Genomic DNA, 19,088 nt, shown 5'->3' on the forward strand with positions numbered 1-19,088 from the left:
CTCTAATCATGAGCCTCTGACACGCGGCATTGTCAGCAACTGTATACGTCGAATTGGACATCATTGCAACGGCGAGGAAGACATCCATGATTACCAGACAACGCCATTCACTCCCTGACCAATGAAGGTCTTTGCCAAGCTGAGACATTGGCCATTCCGAGCGCCTCGAGATTAAATGAGATTCGGCCCCCAGTCAGCACATACTTGATCCTAGACGCCGCAGCAATGTGGCTCGACCAGGTGCCAAGCGCTTACGGCCGGACGCTTGCTAATTAGAAATTCGGAGCCTATCTCCACGGCATAACGCTCATTCGCGGGGTTTAATATAGTAGAAGCGCCACAGGGCACCTAACTTCTGCAGTCATCCTGCACGTTCAGCCCGCGCGGGGATGGTAAGCTGGCAATCGCGTATAAGGTTTGTCCCCTCTCTTCCAACAATAATAGAATCAAATCAACTGGACAGAACAACATGCGATTTCTCTGCTTACATGGAATGGGCGAGAATGGAAGGGTATGTTTCTGCTCAATGCAACATTGCCCCTTCACGCCCCTTCACGTTTTGCGCGACTAACACCGTCCAGGTCTTCGAGGCCCAAACCGGTGAGTAATAGGTCGATTCATACATTCTGACTGCGAGGCTGAAATCGCGTAGCAGCCATACGCCATCGGCTTGGCCCTGAACACACCTACGAGTGGTTGGATGGATCGGTCCCAACCGATATGGCCCCTGGTAGGCTGACCTCCCTGTCCATGTTTCATCCTGTTCTCAGCTCCGACGCTCTATCTCGGACGTACGGCAACTAACGTGATTTCCAGGCCTCGAGACGGTCGCTATGCCAAGCGACGAGTTTCTGATGTATGTTGACGATAGCCAAGAGAGTCGTGTGCGACTCCTCGCGAATCTGCAGGAGTTTGTGGCCACTGAGGGGCCGTTTGATGGTTTATTTGCTTTTTCCCATGGCGCCAGCTGCGGTGCAACACTACTATTGCATGAATTCCAGAAGAACGATCAGGCGGTCCCATTCCGCTGCGCTGTCTTCTTCTGTGGTGGGCCACCGGAGGATCCTAAGATGTTGCTAGAAGGGGATCGCCGGGTCATGGACGCCGCAACCGATGGCGAGGTCTTGGATCTCCCCACGGCGCATATCTGGGGGCGGAATGACCATCGATATGCATTCGGGCCCCAACTCAGCTCGTTGTGTAGCAGCGCCAACCGCGAGGTCTTTGTGCATGACAGTGGTCATGAGATTCCTGGGCCGCGCGATCCCGAGGCTGTGATGCAGGCGGTTCAGGTCATCAAACGGACGTTGGCTAGAGCTACAGCGGATGAGAATTTTTAAATGAACTGAACCGACTTTTCCAAATAGTTCTTGAATACATGATCGCGTTACGCCATTTCCTAAGACCCAACCAGCCCCAACCATTACCAAGACCCTGTACTCCAACCAAACCGTACCATAGTATACCGCAACGAGCCAGAAAGATCTCCAAGAGAGAATTATAATGGCGCGTAGAGCGCCTCAAGCACTCAATTACCAACACCCTAATTCATACTGCCTGACCTGCAATGTCCGGCTGTTTCACACTGCCCCTACTAGACGTAGAGACCAGCGGGAGAGAATCAGACCAACCGTCCTTCCCTCGCTGTATAGTAGTGTACGGCGCATTATTTCCCTTAGTGCGATCGGATGAGTTATTGTGGGAGCGAGAGCGCGAATGCGAGCGACTGCCTCCAGAGAACACGCCCTGCAGCGAAGAGCCGATGCGCGACAAACGGTGACTCGGGTCAAGGCTCTTGATAAACTTGGGCAAGACAGGCAAGCATGCCACGGCAATTCCCATAGAGAGCTCGGGGATCGTCCAGATACCCGACAAGTAAGCGTAGTACGAGATATTCTTGGTCTTCATGAGAACGACGGTGTAGGCGAGGCGGACCACCGAAGCAGTGCAAGCCCTGTGGAAATTATTAGCATTGTCTTTATAAACAGAGACATATCGAAGGCTATCATACATAACTCCGATCAGAAACACCGCGGAAACAGCAATCCGGCGACTCAGAGGCATTTGCAAGTTCCAGATGCGCACCTGCGGCAATACCAGGATGATGATGTCCGAAGCAGCGTTGACAGAGCTGGCAGCGACGTTCAACACGTTGTAGTTCATGCAGGTACCCTCAATCCATGGCATGTGATATTTCTTCACGGGGTTGCATGAGAAGACCTCAAGGAAGAAGCTGATGAAGTAAAAGACAAAATTCACGATAATCAATATCAGACAGGTCCAGTAGAATGTGCCTGTCCTGCGAATGGGCACAAAGATCTCGATGAACTGCAGCAAAATAGCCAGCTTGATAAAGAATATGCAGCAGCCGTATAACACGCCGCCGGCGTGGAAATACTGTACTTGTTAGTATCCACGGCTCACCAAGGAAGGAGAACTCGTACCTCGATGACCGTGGAAAAGTCCTTAAGTCGCATATTCCATTGATCGACTCCAGGGGCCAGGTTAGCGAAAAGCCAGTAAGGAGCGAAGTCTCCCATGAGAATGGCCTGTAGAGTAAGTTAACTTAAGTAATGACGGCGATTTTTTGATTCATACCCACGCCATTATAATCGAGTCTAAAGGTGTTAGCAGTGTCTATACAAAACGGCTTCCGGGGGCAACTCACAATCTGATAAATCAAATTTCCGGATCAACACAAACTTGGTATAAACACGAATCAACAGCATCAACGAACAGAATATCCAAAGGCTCAGAATAATGCCTTTCGCGGCCGCTTCTTCGTTAGGCGGATCCACCAGGTTTGGCGTAACTCCTGGCGGAGGAGTCGCCGCGGGCATTTCTAGCAGCTTTTCCAGTGGTATGTTGGAGGCCATCTTGAAGCATGCAAAATCGATAGTACCCGGCTCGAGCTCCCATGTGGGGAAAAAGAGAAAGGGATATAAGTGAGATCTTCCATTAGACGTGCACGTTCAGCCGGGGATTCTCAACCCCCTCATAAGCAAACTGTCCTCCGGAATTGGGGCCAGAAATGGCAGCCTCTTCAGGTCAGCCCGCATGAGATCCATGCCACTTCCTCGTGCATACTGGATGCTTGCTGCCTTAAGGAGAAAGGATTGGCGGGCGGTGCTTAATCCTTGACGGTGGCTGCGGCCAAGAAGTCCATCGCTTTTCTGTTCTTCCCGCGACTAGCCCTAGATATTACCTTACGTGCCCGGGCTCTTTCTCTGGCAAACCTCTTTGCGATACGCCTGGATTTCTGGTCGAAGATGGAGAAATCGATCGCTCCTCGCGAGGACACTGTCGACGACCGAGAACTGTCACCAGGTGCCGTCGAAGACAATGGCTACTTGTCGGGACTCCGACTGCATCTGGTCACCGCTGCGTTTGTTTGCCTCCTGTTCAGATTTTGAGTTCATTAACTGACAGTCATAGGCTGGCTATGTGCCTTTTTCTAACGAATCTCGAAATTCCCATTGTCACCACGGCGTTGATGAGCATAACGGAAGAAATCGGAGGTCTGGATAAAGTCTACTGGATCATCGCGGGCTATATGCTGGGATACGTCGGTGTACTCGTCATTACAGCCAAAATAAGCGATCTATTCGGTCGCAAATCGAGTCTCCTTGTTGCTGTGGGCTTTTTCCTCGTCTTCTCCGGGGCCTGCGGCGGCGCGCAAACCATCAGCCAGTTGATTATTTTTCGCGCTTTCCAAGGCATTGGCGGCGCCGGCAATTACTCGCTTTGTACGACGATCGTGCTAGAACTTGTTCCTCCCGCGAAGTATGCGCTGTATACCAGTTCGCTTTCCGTGGTCTACGCTATCTCCTTGCTTCTGGGACCGATTCTCGGAGGTGCTATCTCGGAGACCAACTGGCGATGGATCTTTTGGTTGAAGTATGTCCCTTCGAGAGCTGATTCTCTTCTTTAAACTGACTGATTTAGTCTACCACCCGCCGCCCTGGCCGGGCTGGTGATCATTTTCATGATCCCTAACCGGTTCCCGAACCACCACAAACCTCGGACGACCGACGTTTCTCTCAAAAATTCTCTGCTGGGAGGTCTTCGACGGCTCGATTTCATCGGCTCGAGTCTACTCCTGATCGCCACCGTGTGTCTGGCCGCACCGCTCGAGGAGGCCAACCGGGAATTCGCCTGGCGATCCGCCTTTACAATCGTGATGCTGGTCATATCCGGCTTTGCTTGGATTATCTTCCTACTGTGGGAGCGGCGCGTTACACTTTCTAAAGGCCTTGTCGAGCCCGTATTTCCCTGGCGATTCGCGCAGAACCGCGTGTGGATGGGAATGTTGCTGTATGCTTGCCATAGCTCTGAGTTTGCCAACCGAATGCTAACGGGTCAGGAATGCCATCTGCCTCGGAGGGACATGGTTCGTCACGATTTTCCAGCTTCCCCAGCGTTTTCAGATCGTGAATGGCCTCTCTCCCCTGCAAGCCGGCATCCGCTTCATCCCTTTCACGGTGGCGGCGCCTATCGGGTCCATCATGGCCCCGATGTTGTCTAAGATCTTTAAGATTCCCGTCTTGTATTTTGTCATCGCAGCCTCCTTCATCCAGGTAATCGCCTACGCACTTCTATCGACTTTGTCGGATTCTGTGACCATCGCCGCCAAGCAGTATGGCTTTCAAATTCTCGCGGGTTATGGTTGCGGTATCAACATCGCCCTGTTAGTTCTCATGACACCCTTTACAATCGAACCGCAAGACAAAGGTAAGCCAAACCTCCCTTTCGCCAAGTCCATAATGTGTTGCTAACTGTTTCAGCCGTCGCCATGGGCACCGTTGCTCAATTCCGTGTTATGGGCGGCACGATCTGCCTCGCCATCGTCACAGCCGCTTCGCAGGCTTTGCTACGGTCGCGACTCGGACATCAGCTTCCACCCAGCCAAGTGGATGCTATTCTCCAATCCACGGAGATGCTCACGTCGCTCTCCCCCGACACCCAAGATCTCGTCCGCCAAGTGTACTCAGCCGGCTATAACCTGCAGATGAAAATCCTCGCCGGATTCGCCGGGGGGCAGGTCATCGCGTCGGGGCTAATGTGGCAGAAACAGCAGGTGATGGTCTGACTGGGAGCGTTGGTTTCACAGACTGAGCGAGGCATTTTTAGCGCTGCAGTGCATGGACTGACTGGGTTACATCCGTGTTGAATAGCCTCAGCCTCGTTTCTTGGCCGCGACAAGGATGGTGTAGTCGGCTATCTGGAATGTTTGAGGGAAAAATAGATTAATGATTCATGGCACCCAAGTGGGGGCCCATTTGCTAATTAATCCTTGGTTCTCGCACTAATGCTGGTCCCTTTTTGCCTTGTCCGGACTAGTTGGAATGGCCATCCTTTGTCTGTCCTCGTCGCCCGCGTCGCTTGGCGTCAAGTTGTATACAGGGGTCTCCGGGTTCTCTCCGGATAATTTCTTGTAAAATACTGCCAAAACAGCGCGGATAAGATCATCGGCTGTGCGCTGACGTGGCAAATAAAACATACCCCCGGCTGTTTGCCGTAGAATGATTGGAGGGCTTGGGAGATCGAATTCTGTAGCGTAGCCAAGCAGCGCAATGGCTGGCCAAGTTCCATAGCCTGCAAGGGACCCTGGACAGACCCGTATTTCAGCCTTTCAAAGGGGTGTTGGTGAGATGGGAGGGCACCGTCTGACCACCATCGTTTACCTCGCAGTGTCACAGTCCGGGTCAGACTCAGGGGAATTGTGGTTGAGTTTCACAAAGGGTCGGAGAATATGTTAAATAAATAAGTAGAGCGAACTCTGCTTCTTAGGGCTGTTGAACCTTACTAGTCTAATCACCATTGCGAATAGTATAGTATGGCTGCTCCAACCTCCCTACTGCCGGGTGGCATTGCTGTTGTCACGGGTGTATGTTGAATATTCACCCCTACCTCTTGCTTTATTTATTGGTTTTCCCGTCCTCCTGACATGTCCATGTCCAGGCTGCGTCGGGCATCGGCCGTGACACAGCTTTGGCTCTAGCACAAGCCGGCGTCGAAGGCCTCGTTCTGGCCGATTTGGAACCCGCCGACGCTGTCGTCGAAGAGAGCCGCACGTTCGCGACCCATGCCAATCTACGCGCCATTTCTGTACAGACCGATGTAGCCGACGAATCAAGCGTCGATTCTTTAGTGGAGTTGGCAGTGAAGGAATTCGGTCGCATTGATTACTGCGTTCACTCCGCGGGGGTAGGTCCCTATACCTCTGCTTATGTCTCCTCAAGGAGCTCCCTAATACTTACTAACGACCACTTGAATATGCAACTCTCTAGATGGGAAACATCTCCGGCGCCACGACCGAACATGTAAAGCCCAATATCTTCGACCAGACGCTGTCGATAAACGCACGAGGCACGATGCTCATTCTGCGCGCCGTCTCTGCAGCCATGGCGAAGCAGGAACCGCGCGAGCACAAAAACCTCCGAGCAGAAGGCACAAGGAGTCTCGGGCGCGGATCAATCGTGGTGGTAGGCTCGATTAATTCAATCATGGCGGCCCCGGGGATGCTATCCTACTGCGCATCAAAGTGGGCGGTGCTTGGAATGGCTAAAACAGCTGGTGAGCTCTCCTTTCCCTTGCTTCTTGAACACTTAGTCGCAATGAAAGAGAACTTATGAACACCCGTCACTCAATCAGCAATGGATAATATTCCTCACCACATCCGCGTCAATACTGTATGCCCGGCGTGGACCCAGACACCCATGATGGAGCGCAGCTTGAAGCGTGTGCCGCAACTAGGGGCGATGGTCCAGGCTCTGAGTCCTTTGAAGAGAGGCGCTTTCCCGGAAGAAGTGTCTGATGCAATTGTGTTCCTGTGTAGCCCCGGTGCTAGCTACATTAACGGGACGGTTATAACGGTGGATGCAGGTGCTACGGTCACAACTCCCAAGGCAGGACTGTGATGTGTTGGGCTTAGCTATCAACATGTAGAGCAGTGATCAGCACTCGAGTCGTATTGTTGAAGTCACTGAGTCTTTCAAAACTATATGATTGGAAATGGTAACTCAAAAGTAGTACATATTTTATAGCTTTTTCTGCTTTTTTACACCGACAACTCATATAGAGGCCCGTAATGCACTTTTTACCTTCAGTTATATTCATATAAGTCATATATATCAAATGGCTGGACCTTAGGTGGCGGTATATATACACCACCAGGAGGACCTCTACTGTAACAGGCTTTGCAGCGCGACCTCCTTACTGTCCTTGACCATGCAGCGAAATGCACTATCTTTTCATGCCATTACGCCTAGTGGACCGAATTCAATGACATGACGATCACTTATGACCAGAATCTTATCGAAGGCGGCCACAATACTAATTTATGCGCAATGACGATCAGTGTGGCATTTTAAAACTCCCTACAAATGGTGTACTGCACCAGGGAATCAGTTTCCATGTCCACGGCGCTCGTCGCTTCATATAAAACAAGAGATGCGTATTCATAGCTCGTAAAAGACAGAGCTGTTACTTCTCACCTTGGCTTAGGTTGGTGCCTCCTCGCGACACGGGAGAATGAAGATTTCAGGAAACAGATGTAGAAGAGACCTCACTTGATGTGGCTTAGCTAGAATTAATCTGCTTCAGAGCTTGCAGGAGTATATGATTGGGATAATCGTCGAATGGATCTAATTTAGATCAAACAGCTCCAGAGAACAGAACCGGGTTCTAAGGAATTATAGCTAAGAGACTATGCAGATTATACAAGGTAATCTATAAAATATTAAGATCATCAATCTCGATTGTACCCTTCCGCGCTTCGAGGAACCTGAACAAGTATCTTGTTGTAACATGGTTCACTGATTCTAGCGAAAAGGGAACAGCGAGACCAGCGAGGGTGCTTAACAATGGTCAGACATATATGCCACTTATCTCTCAAGAGCGCAACTTACCCAATCTAGCGCAGTAAGGCAATTAGAACCCTAGCAGCAATGATGGTCTTCACAAAGCCACAGAGCAAGTCCATGTTATAGCCACAGAAGTCTGCAACCCTTTTGTTAGCCGTCTCTCTAGGCGTAATTGCTAGTAATGTACCCTTAGGAATATCGAATGATGAAGGTCTGATTCTTTCAATCTAGCTGCAAACGGTGGTTTAAACACAAGAATAATGATAAGCAATCTAGCCCAAAAAGGCAGCTAGAAGAGACATAACTTTTGAACCGTGGAAATATCAGAAAAATCTGCATAATCCTCGGGGATCGGTAGTTACCAATACCGATGTCCGGAATAGGAAGGTCTCCTATGTGACTAGCGGTCACATACGGTTGACATGATGCTATCCTTTCTCGACAATCAATCCGGCAGAGCATTATACGCCCATATGGAAGGGAAGGGACGCGCTTGGTCATTCATCAGTTTAGGTTGTATGGATTCTAAACACGGGAGTCGAGCTTTCTGTGCTAATTCGGGATATAGGTATGCGTTGACAAAAGTTGAATCGAGCACTATAAGGCACGAGATCTTCAACGCAGTGATGGTCTGGAGTCGCGGACTATGTTATATTCTGTGGTGTTGTGGTGACCATTGCTACCCAGCAAAATCTCATGGGGTGCATACAAAATGGCTGAATTGAACTCGGAACACGAACATCCTCGAAAATTATGGCCGCTTTCTGGTTATAACGACCTGTAGTCCATAGACCAGACTCTGTAACTCGACGGAACTGGTATATTTTGAACCAGGCAGCCGGGAGAAGCCACGCGGCAATGAACACTATGCCCACGGCAAGCTAGACTTGTCCAGGGGTAGAGATGCAGTGGGTTCTTCATCGCGTTGCTTCATTCTATGGTGCGGCAAACGTCACCGAAGAGGAACTAGGCGATGTGGACTTTGAGTTTAAAGACATGTCACTTTTTGAGATATTGTCTCTGACGTTTATAGATTGTTTCTGGTCTCGGTGGTATAGTAGCTATGTCAATTCCTTCTTTCGATATCAGAAGCAAGGAGGGCGATTCCACATTTATGGATTGTTTCTGATCTCGGTGGCATTATGGCTATGTCACTTCCTTCATCGGATATCCTCGAGATGCAATGGATTTTGCATTGCGTTGCTTCATTATGTGGTGCCGCAGATGTTATTGAAGAGCAACCATACGATTGGACTTACTATTTGGAGGAATAACCGTTCTTGAACTATTGCCTCGTCTGTCTTTGAATTGCTGGACATGCAATTCGTCTTATATCGTGTTGGTGCATTCTGTGGAGCTAAAGATTTACCAGAAGAAGAACTTGGGAATGAGACTCAATATTCAGAGGTATATCCCAAGCCGAAACCATGGCATGCGACTATTTTAACATGCCCCCCATTTCAATGTTTCAGGAGCTCGCATAGCCAGTCGACCTCCAGTGCAAATTGTCCCGATCATATTTCAGCGACGTGAAAGAAAGTATAGGAGCTGGTACATAGGAGAAGAGCCTCTAGTCTAGTATCAAACCGCTTATCTAGACTTGAGAAGACAATTCAGTATACGTGCAAGAAATCAATGCAAGAGAATTCATAGAGAATGAGAATAAAAATCAGCTCTGCCGTCATACTGCGTGTACAGTCCCCAATTCTTGACCTTTGGAACATTGACAAGCTGAGTGGTCTGGTCCATCTCGTCGGGGCTGACGGCGTTAGACGAGTAAATTTGTATCGGAGGGACTCTGTGGATAGTCCTGTGTATTTTGCGCTCTCCTTGTGTTCATGATTTGCTGGGAATTCTGATACTGTGGGACCTCTGGAATGTTATCAAGTCTAGGGATGCTGTTTTCGGGCATCAAGCCAGTGCTGACTATTTGACCCTAGGGGATTGCCGAACTTACGGAAATCCCGTCCAGCGGCAAAAACTGCTCACAGCATGCTCCAAGAAGATCTACCGGCGGAAGGCGATAGGATCAGCCAACTGTGGCGAAAGGGATTGGCAGGAGGACTGGCCGGATGCACGGTAGGCCAGGATCTCTTCTCCGAGGCCAAACAAGGGATGAACCGCGTTCACCACAGCTGACAGACACCTGGCGATCAATAAGGCGAAAACAGTAGTTGCGCCGCTAGAACGAGTAAAAGTGCTCTTTCAAACGGCCCAGCCGGGCTTCGCTCACCACACAGCTCGACGGCTGGGCGTCTTTGAAGCTATCCAAATCATCCGCAAGTCTTACGGGAATAAGGCTCTTTTTCAAGGCCATTCGCTCATGCTACTTCGGATATTTCCTTACGCTGCCATCAACTTTCTCGCATACGACCAATTCCGAAACGTCCTGATCTCTGGACCCGATAAGGATACTCCAATCCGTCGCTTCATCTCGGGCAGTCTGGCCGGAGCGATTTCAACTTCCTGCACGTACCCCTTTGAACTGGTTCGAGTGAACCTGGCAGTGCAGATTCAGCGCACGTCACTAGCTGCTATCTGTAACCAAATCTACCATCATGGTGGGTCGAGTTCCTGCTCTGCGGTCACGAATTTCTACCGCGGATATGTTCCCGCGCTGTTAGGAGTTGTACCCTATGCCGGAATGTCGTTCTTAGCTCATGACTTGATCGGAGATTGGTTTCGGTCTCCAGCGCTGGCGCCGTATATGGCTCTTGCACCACCCGAACACAGTCCGCATGGATCAACCAAGCAGGTTCGATTGACTGCGGGCGCAGAGCTCTTGTCCGGGGGTCTGGCGGGTCTGGCGGCGCAGACATTCTGTTATCCCCTTGAGATTATCCGGCGGCGCATGCAGGTCAACCGTCAGGGAAGGATTCCGGAAACGGCGAGAATTATCTTCACGGAGAGAGGGATACGGGGGTTCTATGTTGGGTTGACGATTGGGTTTATTAAGGATGTGCCGACGGTGGCGATCAGTTTCTTTGTTTATGATCGCTTGAGGTGGTGTCTAGGGGTGGATTAGCTGGATCTATCATTTTTATAAAGACATGTATAAGTAAAAAACATCAAGTCCATAAATGTAAACTGAAACCTTCTATTGCAATTGCGTCACATTTTTCCAGTTGGTCCAGTTCTGCATTGCCATGACAGAAGTTGAGAACCCAACCAGCTCAAAGATTCGATTCAGAGCTATGAATTCAGAATTAATTTACCCTCAGGTTCAATCGGTGAGCGTAAAACTAACTTACTTTCTAGAGCATCGATAAATGCCAAATCCACACGCAACTGTCTGTAATTAGTACACCGGGACTAGGCAGTGGGTACAAACAAATCTAGACATAGGATAAGCTTCTGCGAACTATAAATTGAAATTCATGGAATGCGAAACAGTATTTAAAAGCTGATATGGGAGGTTGGGAGTGCCAAGACAGGTGGGGCGTCCATCTCAACTTTTTCAAGGTCCACCTGACCTGAGGTCAGGTCACCTGTATTCACCAACTGAAGTCCAAAAATGGGACATATCTTGGGAAAGTGTCGGCTCATGATATCTAGTTAGAATTGAGGAGCCTAAAAATAAAATAAAATATAAAAATAAAATATACAATTTGATTTACGGCCCGTCCGCACCTCGTCAACTCAACATTGTAAATCAAATCGTAGGCAAGGGTATAGAGAAAGCTGCCCAGGTCAACAGCTGTGACCTTTATTTACCCAACAAGTATGCAATGCAAAGTACCTTGGACAACAATCCCAGCATGTTAGCTCAGGGGAAGAGCGCCGGGCTCATAACCCGGAGGACCCTGGATCGAAACCAGGACATGCTATTCTTTTTTATATCTTCCTATATACGATCATTAAGGTGTGGGAAATAGGGCTTCCCGTCCGCTCAGCCGTACTCATCTTGAGTTCCTGACTGTTGTATACCTCCTATTTTGCCGGCGGGGTAACTGGTAATTTTTTTACACATGTCAGGATGTCCTCTTAGAGCTAATACTACTAACAGAGAAGTTATAAGGAGGGATAGTCCAACGTATACTTTGAATATAAGTTGTATCGAAATTATCTTCTGGAATTATGTACTTTTTTATATATATATAGTTTGAGCTTAGACGTCCTGTCCGCCCCCTTCAGAGCACTTCAGTCTGGATGCTATTCGGAAACTTCTGGATCACGGAACTCGATCGCGAGTCTATATGGTTAAACCAACTTTTGGTAATGATGGGGAAAAAAGAAATGGGCCTTCTCCTCTCCAGTAAAATTCCACTTCTTATGGGAAGGCAAAAAAACAAAAATGCATCATCCGTGAATCGAACACGGGCCTCGTCGATGGCAACGACGAATTCTACCACTAGACCAATGATGCTAGTTAGTTGTAAATTGCTTAAATTTTTGGCTACTTAAAGCAATATATCATTATGTGGCCCTAACCCTCTTTCTCAACTGTGTAAAGATAACTATGAAGTTTATGATAATTGATAGCTGCCTATTACAAAACCTATGATATATGTGCAAGACTAGACAAACCGTTTACTCTATTCCACACTAGAAAAAACCATTGGTGAAGTCAATGACCTGAGCTTTTTCAATCAGTCCATCTAGGCTTCGAACAAACTCCTGATGGGCTGGATCCCTCGCTACATAATAGTCACGATCTTCCGTAGTAGCGAATTCTACCACGAAGGCATGGGTAATGCCACCCTTCATAGATTAATATAGTTAGCGAAGTCTAAACCAAAAAAAGTTTTATACACGACGGGCACGGAAAGATGATGATTGGCTTCTTTCCAACTTACCTGCATACCTTCAGGCGAGTTATCACGCCCACCTGATGATGTTTGGATGTATGGCTTCTGCGATGACGGATGGAGACATTTATCTCGCAGGGCAAGCATTCGGTTACAGGCCTTTTGAATTAGTCCATGTAAATTCCTCAACATACGTGATCAAGGGGGTAGCATACGTCTTTGATAGCCTCGGTGCTGGCTTCTGATTTGAATTGAAAAAGAACAAGATGCGTGATTGACATGTTTGGTTTTGTTGTTTGAGCTAGATGCTGTAGAGATGTGGTAGAAAATGAGAAGGGATGAAGCCAGAGAAGAGAAACAAATAATAATGAGCCAGTGATGATGAAAAGAATTGGTCGACGAGGAAGCATCAGTGCTAAGTATGCTCAGATAGGACCGAGGTAGATGAGGGGTAAATGATAATACTGAGCGGAGAAGTCGGTGGTTGAAGAATTGCCAAGTAATCGTGATGTCCTTCCTAGGAGCTTTAGTGTTAGCTTGGCTGAGTGCCTCAGGCATCAGAAACAGTCTCCCAGTCGGAGTATATCTCTGCAAACCTTTTCGAAACTCACACACTACCAAAAAGCGATGGGTTAATTTTTCAAATAATTTTGTTGAAGTTTGTGTTAGCTATAGTATAGCGAGGGCGTGAGAACATGCCCCAGGGAATCATATCAATACAGACTGATATCTACCCCTGTGTACGGGCATAGAATGACGGCGAGTATCTTTTCATGGACTTACCTGGATGCCTTTAGGTAACTTATTAGACGTCTGTAAACAAGGGAAACGTTTCAAGGAACCACCTTGCTCCATTTGAGACTAATCTTAACCGTGGCGCTGTCCGGCAGCAGACCAAACACAAGTAGATAACAAGAAAAACGAAACTAAAAACAAAGGAAAACGATGACCCTAGAGCGCAGATTTACCCGTGGATAAGCCCTAGAATAAAACAAATGAAATGAAGGAAAAGAAAGGGCAACAGAAACGAAGAGTAGGCGGAATAAAAGATGCGTTATCTGGTCGAGACCTCGAGACCGGCATCCTCAAGAGTACGCTTTCTAGAAAGCGATGAAGTCCTCGACAATAGTCGCGGTCAATTTGAAACGAATGCAAATTAGACACAACATTATTACAAAAATGTCCAATTCCTAAACGCCAGCAGCGGTCACCAACTCTTCAAACCGGCTCCCACTCAACGCTCTCAACGCCACCGGATTCCCAATCTCCACCCCCCCCCCCCGATCCATAACCGCTGCCCGATCAAAATCCATAATCATATCCAGCCGATGGCTTACTGCAATAACTGTATATTGCTTGAACTCTTCCCGGATGATCCCCTGCATCATTCGCTCGGTTTCCCGATCCACATTTGAGCTTACTTCGTCTAGGAGAAGGATTCCTCCTCGGTCTTCATTGGGAGTGGAAGAATGCGTCGAGCGCTGGCAGATCATGGCACGGAGTACTGCACATCCCAACGAGAAGAGCTGCTTCTGACCGGCACTGAATGTCCCCATCGTGACTGGGGCATGCAGACCATCTCGTTCTTGAACGGAAGGCCATAGTCGGACTGCTTGGAGGACTTTCTGGCATTCCTCGGGGGTAGCGGTATTCGTCGGGTCGAGGTTCGTGCAGAAGGAAGTGCCGTCGGGGAGGAAGACGGCGTCCTGGGGTACAGCGATGACGCGTTGGCGGAGAGTCGCCCGGTGGATGCGGTGCAGGGGATGTTATCAATCAGGATTGGTGGTTCTTGGTCATTGCAATCGGTTGACGAGGAGAGGGGATCGAGGATTTTAAGCAGGAGAGCGAGAAGGCTGGATTTGCCGCTGCCGGTGCGGCCACAGATGGCGATCTTTTCTCCGGGTTGGATGGTTAGATGAATGTTATTTAGCGCCAGAGAAGAGTTAGTCTCGGGGCCAGATTCGACGTCAGACTCAGATTCAGACTGAGGCACGGCAGTGGACTTGTAACGGGCAGATACGCCGCGCAACTCGACTAGCCCACGATCCGGCCAGCTCTCATCCGGGATAATGTCTTCCTCCCCTGGCCCTTCACGACCCTCAGGTGTGACCGTGTCGTTGAACGCTTTCAGTCTAGCAATCGCACCGATAGAGGTCTCCAGCCTAGTGTAGTAGACTACAATACCTGAGAGACTCTCCCAAAAAGACATAAGCGAGTACATCGATGCACCGGCGAAGGCCGAGCTAGATTGCAAATGAACAGCAAGAGTAGTCATGACGGCCGCAATGACCATAACGATAAGATTAAGGACCAGACTGAGCCATTCCTGGACCATGGGGAGGAGATACGCGGCGCGTTGACTGGAATCAATTAAACGGTCGTTCTTCTGTATATCCTCTGAGATAAACACGAACGCCCTAAGAGTGGCGATTCCTTTAAGTGTATCGAGGAAATGCGTGTAGAGGGGACCTTTGGCCTCTAGGTCTAGTAATCGGAGCTGCCGCGACGTTTGGAGATAGTACCTCTGCACAAGGTATAGTAATGCGCCTAGGATTGGGTAGCTGATTGCTAGATAGGCGGACAAGGTAAGCATAACGGCTGCTTGGCCGATTGATTGGGATGCACGGAATAGAGTGTTAAGCGTTGCTTATGGGAGTTCGGTGTCGATCAGGTTGAGATCCTGGGAGAATAGATTCGTGACAACCCCGGTATCGGTGTTTGTGAAAAAAGAGTGGGGCTCGAATGAGGGTGCGTAAGGCTTGCTGATGGAGATTGGCGCCTGATTTCTTAACAGAAATAATGATGGATCACCTCAATCAGATAGAGGGACTGCGTGGGCGTATACAGGATTACGACGCAGTTATAGCACACCCGCAGGCGATCCGCTACGTCGCCGAATTTATGCAACAAACAGGCCTCCTTCAACAATTCCGATTCGCTCAACTGGACGAGGACGACGAGGAGGAGGCTCCAGAACTTACCAACCTGCTAGAAGGGCTCGAACTAGGCGAGAAAGACGATGGCTACATGGAACTTTAGGGGGCGGCCTGGGTTAGGCCGCTAACAGTGGCGCATACCACTCACGAACCACCTATATTGAACGAGGCGGAAGGAGAGACAGCGTCAGGAGATGCAGTAGGCTGCAGCAGGCGAGTGGCAGCCGGTTTAGCTGCGTTAATTTTTGATTTATCTGCTGCGTTTGTGGGTTTATATGGCGTAAGGGCTCGAGATTCTGCTTCATTCGGCGAAGCGCCTGCATAGCCTGTCGTTTCAATAGATAGGCTTCATCAGGTTAATAGAATTTTGATTGATAGATTGATTAATAGTAATCGATAATAAAGAATGGCGCTAGGTTGATTACCTTCTCTTTATCGCTCAGCCTTTCTTTGATTTTACAGTTGAACTATCAAAGATACGGGATGCTACTAAGCATCATGTATTCCTAATTTATAATAAGCTGTTTGAGTACCTTGAGCTATCAATTACCCAGCTAACGCTGAAGAAGATTCTCTGGAAACGACAGATACTTCAGGCGTTCTAAACCGCTCGTAAGAAGCTTGATAAATATTACTCCGAGACAGATAACGTACGAGGGCATCTTTATGCAATCACTACAATGCTCGCTCCAGCGAATAAGTTCCAATTCTTTCAAACAGATAATTGGGATAATCGTTAGCGTACGATATACCGGAAGTCTATTGGAGAACACTTGACTGTCTACAAATACTTAATGAGCAGAGTTATGAACGCCAAGACCAAATATTATACAAAATTGGGTTATATTGGGTTCCCAAAAAAACCCAATGGGTTACCCATTGTGTTATTGGGTTGGGTTTTGGGACGGAAGCTCCGACCCAAAATAGGTTTTGCCGAAGTTTAGGGAGATGCGCTCTGAAGCCGGGGTTCGATTATTGTATCTACCACTATATTCACTAAACCTAAACCTCATTGCGGAATTCTTCTCTGAGTTGTTGGAGCTAAAAAGGCCAGTGCAGAAGCCCACTTTCGACATTCCAGTGTAACTATCGAGGAATCCAGGGAAGACGCATGAGTTGAAGAGCAATATCTCATTTTACTGTACCGGCCAGTTCAATTGCTAGTGATCTTCCTAATACAGAGCCACCTGAAACTGCATTCCATGTGCTGTAGAGAGAAAGTTGTTTCCAAACCCCAATCGCATGATTTTATAGGTTCTAATGGGGTAGTCAGTAAACAATCTTTTCGGTATATGACAGGCAACGATATTTCTCGGTATACATTTTATACGGACTGTATCCAATGCTTGCATCCGAGCGTCTCCCTCCGGATTAAGCACTGTCGGAACTCAGGATGTAGTAGATATATGGCTCAACCAATGGAAGTCGCAACAAAGGTCCGAATTACTGTATAGCCCCTATCTGGCAATTTAACTATAGGGGCAAGCTAACTAAACAATCAGCAATTTAGATAGTCTACCTCCGAGCTATGAATTCTTACCAAAACTTCTTCCACCCCGACAGGACGTGATCAATAGTCACGTAACTATGGTCCGGCCTGAGATATCGGGACTGTCACAGGCTATACCTCGGGGTAGTAATAGAAAAAGCCAAATTACCTACTGTCGTCTTAATAATAGCATATACATACCTAACCTGCGACAAATTCAGTACCTCGGAGTCTTGCAATTGCTTATACTCTTCACATATTTGACTTTCCAAGGTTCGAAGAAGACAACCAGCAACTTTCTTTGCCGACTTCTTCTCAATTGCCAAGGTGTCCCCGATGTATTTGATCGCATTAATGCATGGGGATTTGTGACGTCTCGAATCTTGTATCTCCTTTTCATAGGAAAAGGAGTCGTTTACAAGAATGATATGATCAATTGAAAGCTTTTTCAGTTTCCCCAGGGGATCTTCCTCAGTTTTCGAAAGCTGAATGTTCTCACTGAATCGCACGCAGGCAAATATGTAGCTGTGAGATATCAGTAAATGACGCAGTACATTTTTAGGTCCAGATCTTACTCTTGTCCAATATCAACAGCGCGATAGTCAAGGTATTCCCTCAAAGAGGTGAAGTCTTCTCTAGTTTCTAATCTCGTAGCACCCATCCAAGAAAAGAATGCCCGCATTAAACCTGGCCCCTGAGTATTTGCACTCATAATTTCTAGTGCTAGCTTCACAAACCAGTCTCCAGAATATGCGTGGAAGGATTGAGGATTAACCAAAATTTCTGGCCAGTATCGTACAATGATCTCTGTGATTGTAGATTCCTTAAGGAGATGTCAGTCAATGGGCGGGTCTTGGATTATTTGAGACTCACAGAACTGTCAAAACTCTGAGTTTCAACAACATCTGTTAGAGAGTGAGCACAGTCAGTAATCATAGATTCCTCTAATTTCAGCATATAGTTGCATACCGTCGTGAAGCCATATAAGATGATCTAGCTTTGAGATTATGGAAACCTCCGTTTTGCCGCAGTCTGGATGCATATATACCGCGCAACCTGATGCATTTGCAACTCTGTCCAGTTCCATGACTGAAAGTTCACGATGGGGCAAAGGCTGGCTGAAGTTTTCGGGTAATCTTCCTGGCAGAGAGCATGAGGCTTCCCTAACCTGCTGCAAAAGGTCCTTACCTGCAGCTTCTGCCTCTAGCCAGTATTTGCTCTGACGAGCGGCAGGGAAGGAACTTGGCCATGGCAGTTGTAATGCAACTGGGTCAATAGTAACAGAGTTGTCCTTTTGGTCAACTTCTCTGGTGATTCCTGTTAGAAGGAAATTGTAGTTTGCAAGGTCCATGGGGGCTTTCTCTGTGAGGCCAGAATCGTTCGCATGTTTGACTGGCCTGAGAAATTCAAGTTTAGATGAAGACTTATAGCCCATGTTTGCGCCCAGCTTTAGTCGCTAACGAGGGTTGTTTTGATAATTTTCGGTAAGTGGCCAAAAGTGGCTCTTTAAATAGGTTACCAGCTTAAGAGGATACCTTATGGAGACATCAAGAGGGCACTATTACACCCTGGGTCGAAACCTGTTTCCGCCTCGTAGAGGCGAGCTTATTTCTGGACCCTAACGCCAAGGTGCCATTTCATGCACGAGTCTCCATCCGGCAACGTAATAACCTAAATATATTTAAAACTCTCAAATAATACGCAGATGAACTAAATTAACTAACGTATTTCACGGGTGATCCGGCCACCCCACTGAATTCCGATACGCTCGATCAAATTGAATCTATTCCCAACAACCCAATTTAACGAATTATAAAATATTTCAATTATTTCTAGATACAGGACATCTAGTTCTAGTATGACCTGGAGTATTGCAATTAGAACACGTCGGTGGACGCCTTCTTGGCGCGGAGGAAGCCTCCGGAGCAGTATTGCTAAGAGGACGGTCTGTAGTATTCAACTGCTAATTTCTCAATGTAATTGAATCCCTTGCTTCCTGCACTGTAGCACCTAGATTAGATGACATTTGACGTCTAGATCGCTTCTTTTT

At 47.9% G+C, this 19,088-nt stretch overlaps 8 protein-coding genes across 8 annotated transcripts; 5 read left to right on the forward strand and 3 right to left on the reverse strand.

Annotated features, from left to right (window-relative positions):
• Nucleotides 1–469: 469 nt before the first annotated feature.
• On the forward strand, nucleotides 470–1,340 carry KD926_004595 (uncharacterized protein; the record flags this gene model as incomplete). The annotated part of the gene is made up of 4 exons (XM_053098053.1): nucleotides 470–511; nucleotides 582–600; nucleotides 653–730; nucleotides 817–1,340. 4 exons carry the CDS (start codon nucleotides 470–472, stop codon nucleotides 1,338–1,340), a joined length of 663 nt encoding a protein of 220 aa, XP_052958073.1.
• Nucleotides 1,341–1,548: 208 nt separating this feature from the next.
• Nucleotides 1,549–2,876, reverse strand: KD926_004596 (uncharacterized protein; the record flags this gene model as incomplete). Its single annotated transcript, XM_053098054.1, has 5 exons — nucleotides 1,549–1,954; nucleotides 2,012–2,397; nucleotides 2,445–2,549; nucleotides 2,599–2,618; nucleotides 2,669–2,876. 5 exons carry the CDS (start codon nucleotides 2,874–2,876, stop codon nucleotides 1,549–1,551), a joined length of 1,125 nt encoding a protein of 374 aa, XP_052958074.1.
• A 393-nt stretch (nucleotides 2,877–3,269) lies between these two features.
• Nucleotides 3,270–5,089, forward strand: KD926_004597 (MFS general substrate transporter; the record flags this gene model as incomplete). Its single annotated transcript, XM_053098055.1, has 5 exons — nucleotides 3,270–3,385; nucleotides 3,436–3,897; nucleotides 3,946–4,314; nucleotides 4,364–4,731; nucleotides 4,785–5,089. 5 exons carry the CDS (start codon nucleotides 3,270–3,272, stop codon nucleotides 5,087–5,089), a joined length of 1,620 nt encoding a protein of 539 aa, XP_052958075.1.
• A 747-nt stretch (nucleotides 5,090–5,836) lies between these two features.
• Nucleotides 5,837–6,920, forward strand: KD926_004598 (SDR family NAD(P)-dependent oxidoreductase; the record flags this gene model as incomplete). The annotated part of the gene is made up of 4 exons (XM_053098056.1): nucleotides 5,837–5,887; nucleotides 5,962–6,207; nucleotides 6,291–6,576; nucleotides 6,655–6,920. The coding sequence occupies 4 exons, from the start codon at nucleotides 5,837–5,839 to the stop codon at nucleotides 6,918–6,920; spliced, it is 849 nt and encodes a 282-aa protein (XP_052958076.1).
• Nucleotides 6,921–9,742: 2,822 nt separating this feature from the next.
• On the forward strand, nucleotides 9,743–10,890 carry KD926_004599 (mitochondrial carrier; the record flags this gene model as incomplete). Its single annotated transcript, XM_053098057.1, has 3 exons — nucleotides 9,743–9,752; nucleotides 9,806–9,944; nucleotides 10,008–10,890. The coding sequence occupies 3 exons, from the start codon at nucleotides 9,743–9,745 to the stop codon at nucleotides 10,888–10,890; spliced, it is 1,032 nt and encodes a 343-aa protein (XP_052958077.1).
• A 3,212-nt stretch (nucleotides 10,891–14,102) lies between these two features.
• Nucleotides 14,103–15,206, reverse strand: KD926_004600 (canalicular multispecific organic anion transporter 1; the record flags this gene model as incomplete). The annotated part of the gene is made up of 1 exon (XM_053098058.1): nucleotides 14,103–15,206. One exon carries the CDS (start codon nucleotides 15,204–15,206, stop codon nucleotides 14,103–14,105), a length of 1,104 nt encoding a protein of 367 aa, XP_052958078.1.
• Nucleotides 15,207–15,412: 206 nt separating this feature from the next.
• Nucleotides 15,413–15,652, forward strand: KD926_004601 (uncharacterized protein; the record flags this gene model as incomplete). Its single annotated transcript, XM_053098059.1, has 1 exon — nucleotides 15,413–15,652. One exon carries the CDS (start codon nucleotides 15,413–15,415, stop codon nucleotides 15,650–15,652), a length of 240 nt encoding a protein of 79 aa, XP_052958079.1.
• A 1,069-nt stretch (nucleotides 15,653–16,721) lies between these two features.
• KD926_004602 (terpene synthase family protein) lies at nucleotides 16,722–18,473 on the reverse strand (the record flags this gene model as incomplete). The annotated part of the gene is made up of 5 exons (XM_053098060.1): nucleotides 16,722–16,806; nucleotides 17,240–17,563; nucleotides 17,614–17,861; nucleotides 17,912–17,943; nucleotides 18,008–18,473. 5 exons carry the CDS (start codon nucleotides 18,471–18,473, stop codon nucleotides 16,722–16,724), a joined length of 1,155 nt encoding a protein of 384 aa, XP_052958080.1.
• Between the last annotated feature and the right edge of the window lie 615 nt (nucleotides 18,474–19,088).

Source organism: Aspergillus affinis (genome assembly GCF_023601865.1).
Source record: "Aspergillus affinis strain CMG 70 chromosome Unknown NODE_21_length_366722_cov_90_171905, whole genome shotgun sequence".
Lineage (NCBI taxonomy): Eukaryota > Fungi > Ascomycota > Eurotiomycetes > Eurotiales > Aspergillaceae > Aspergillus > Aspergillus affinis.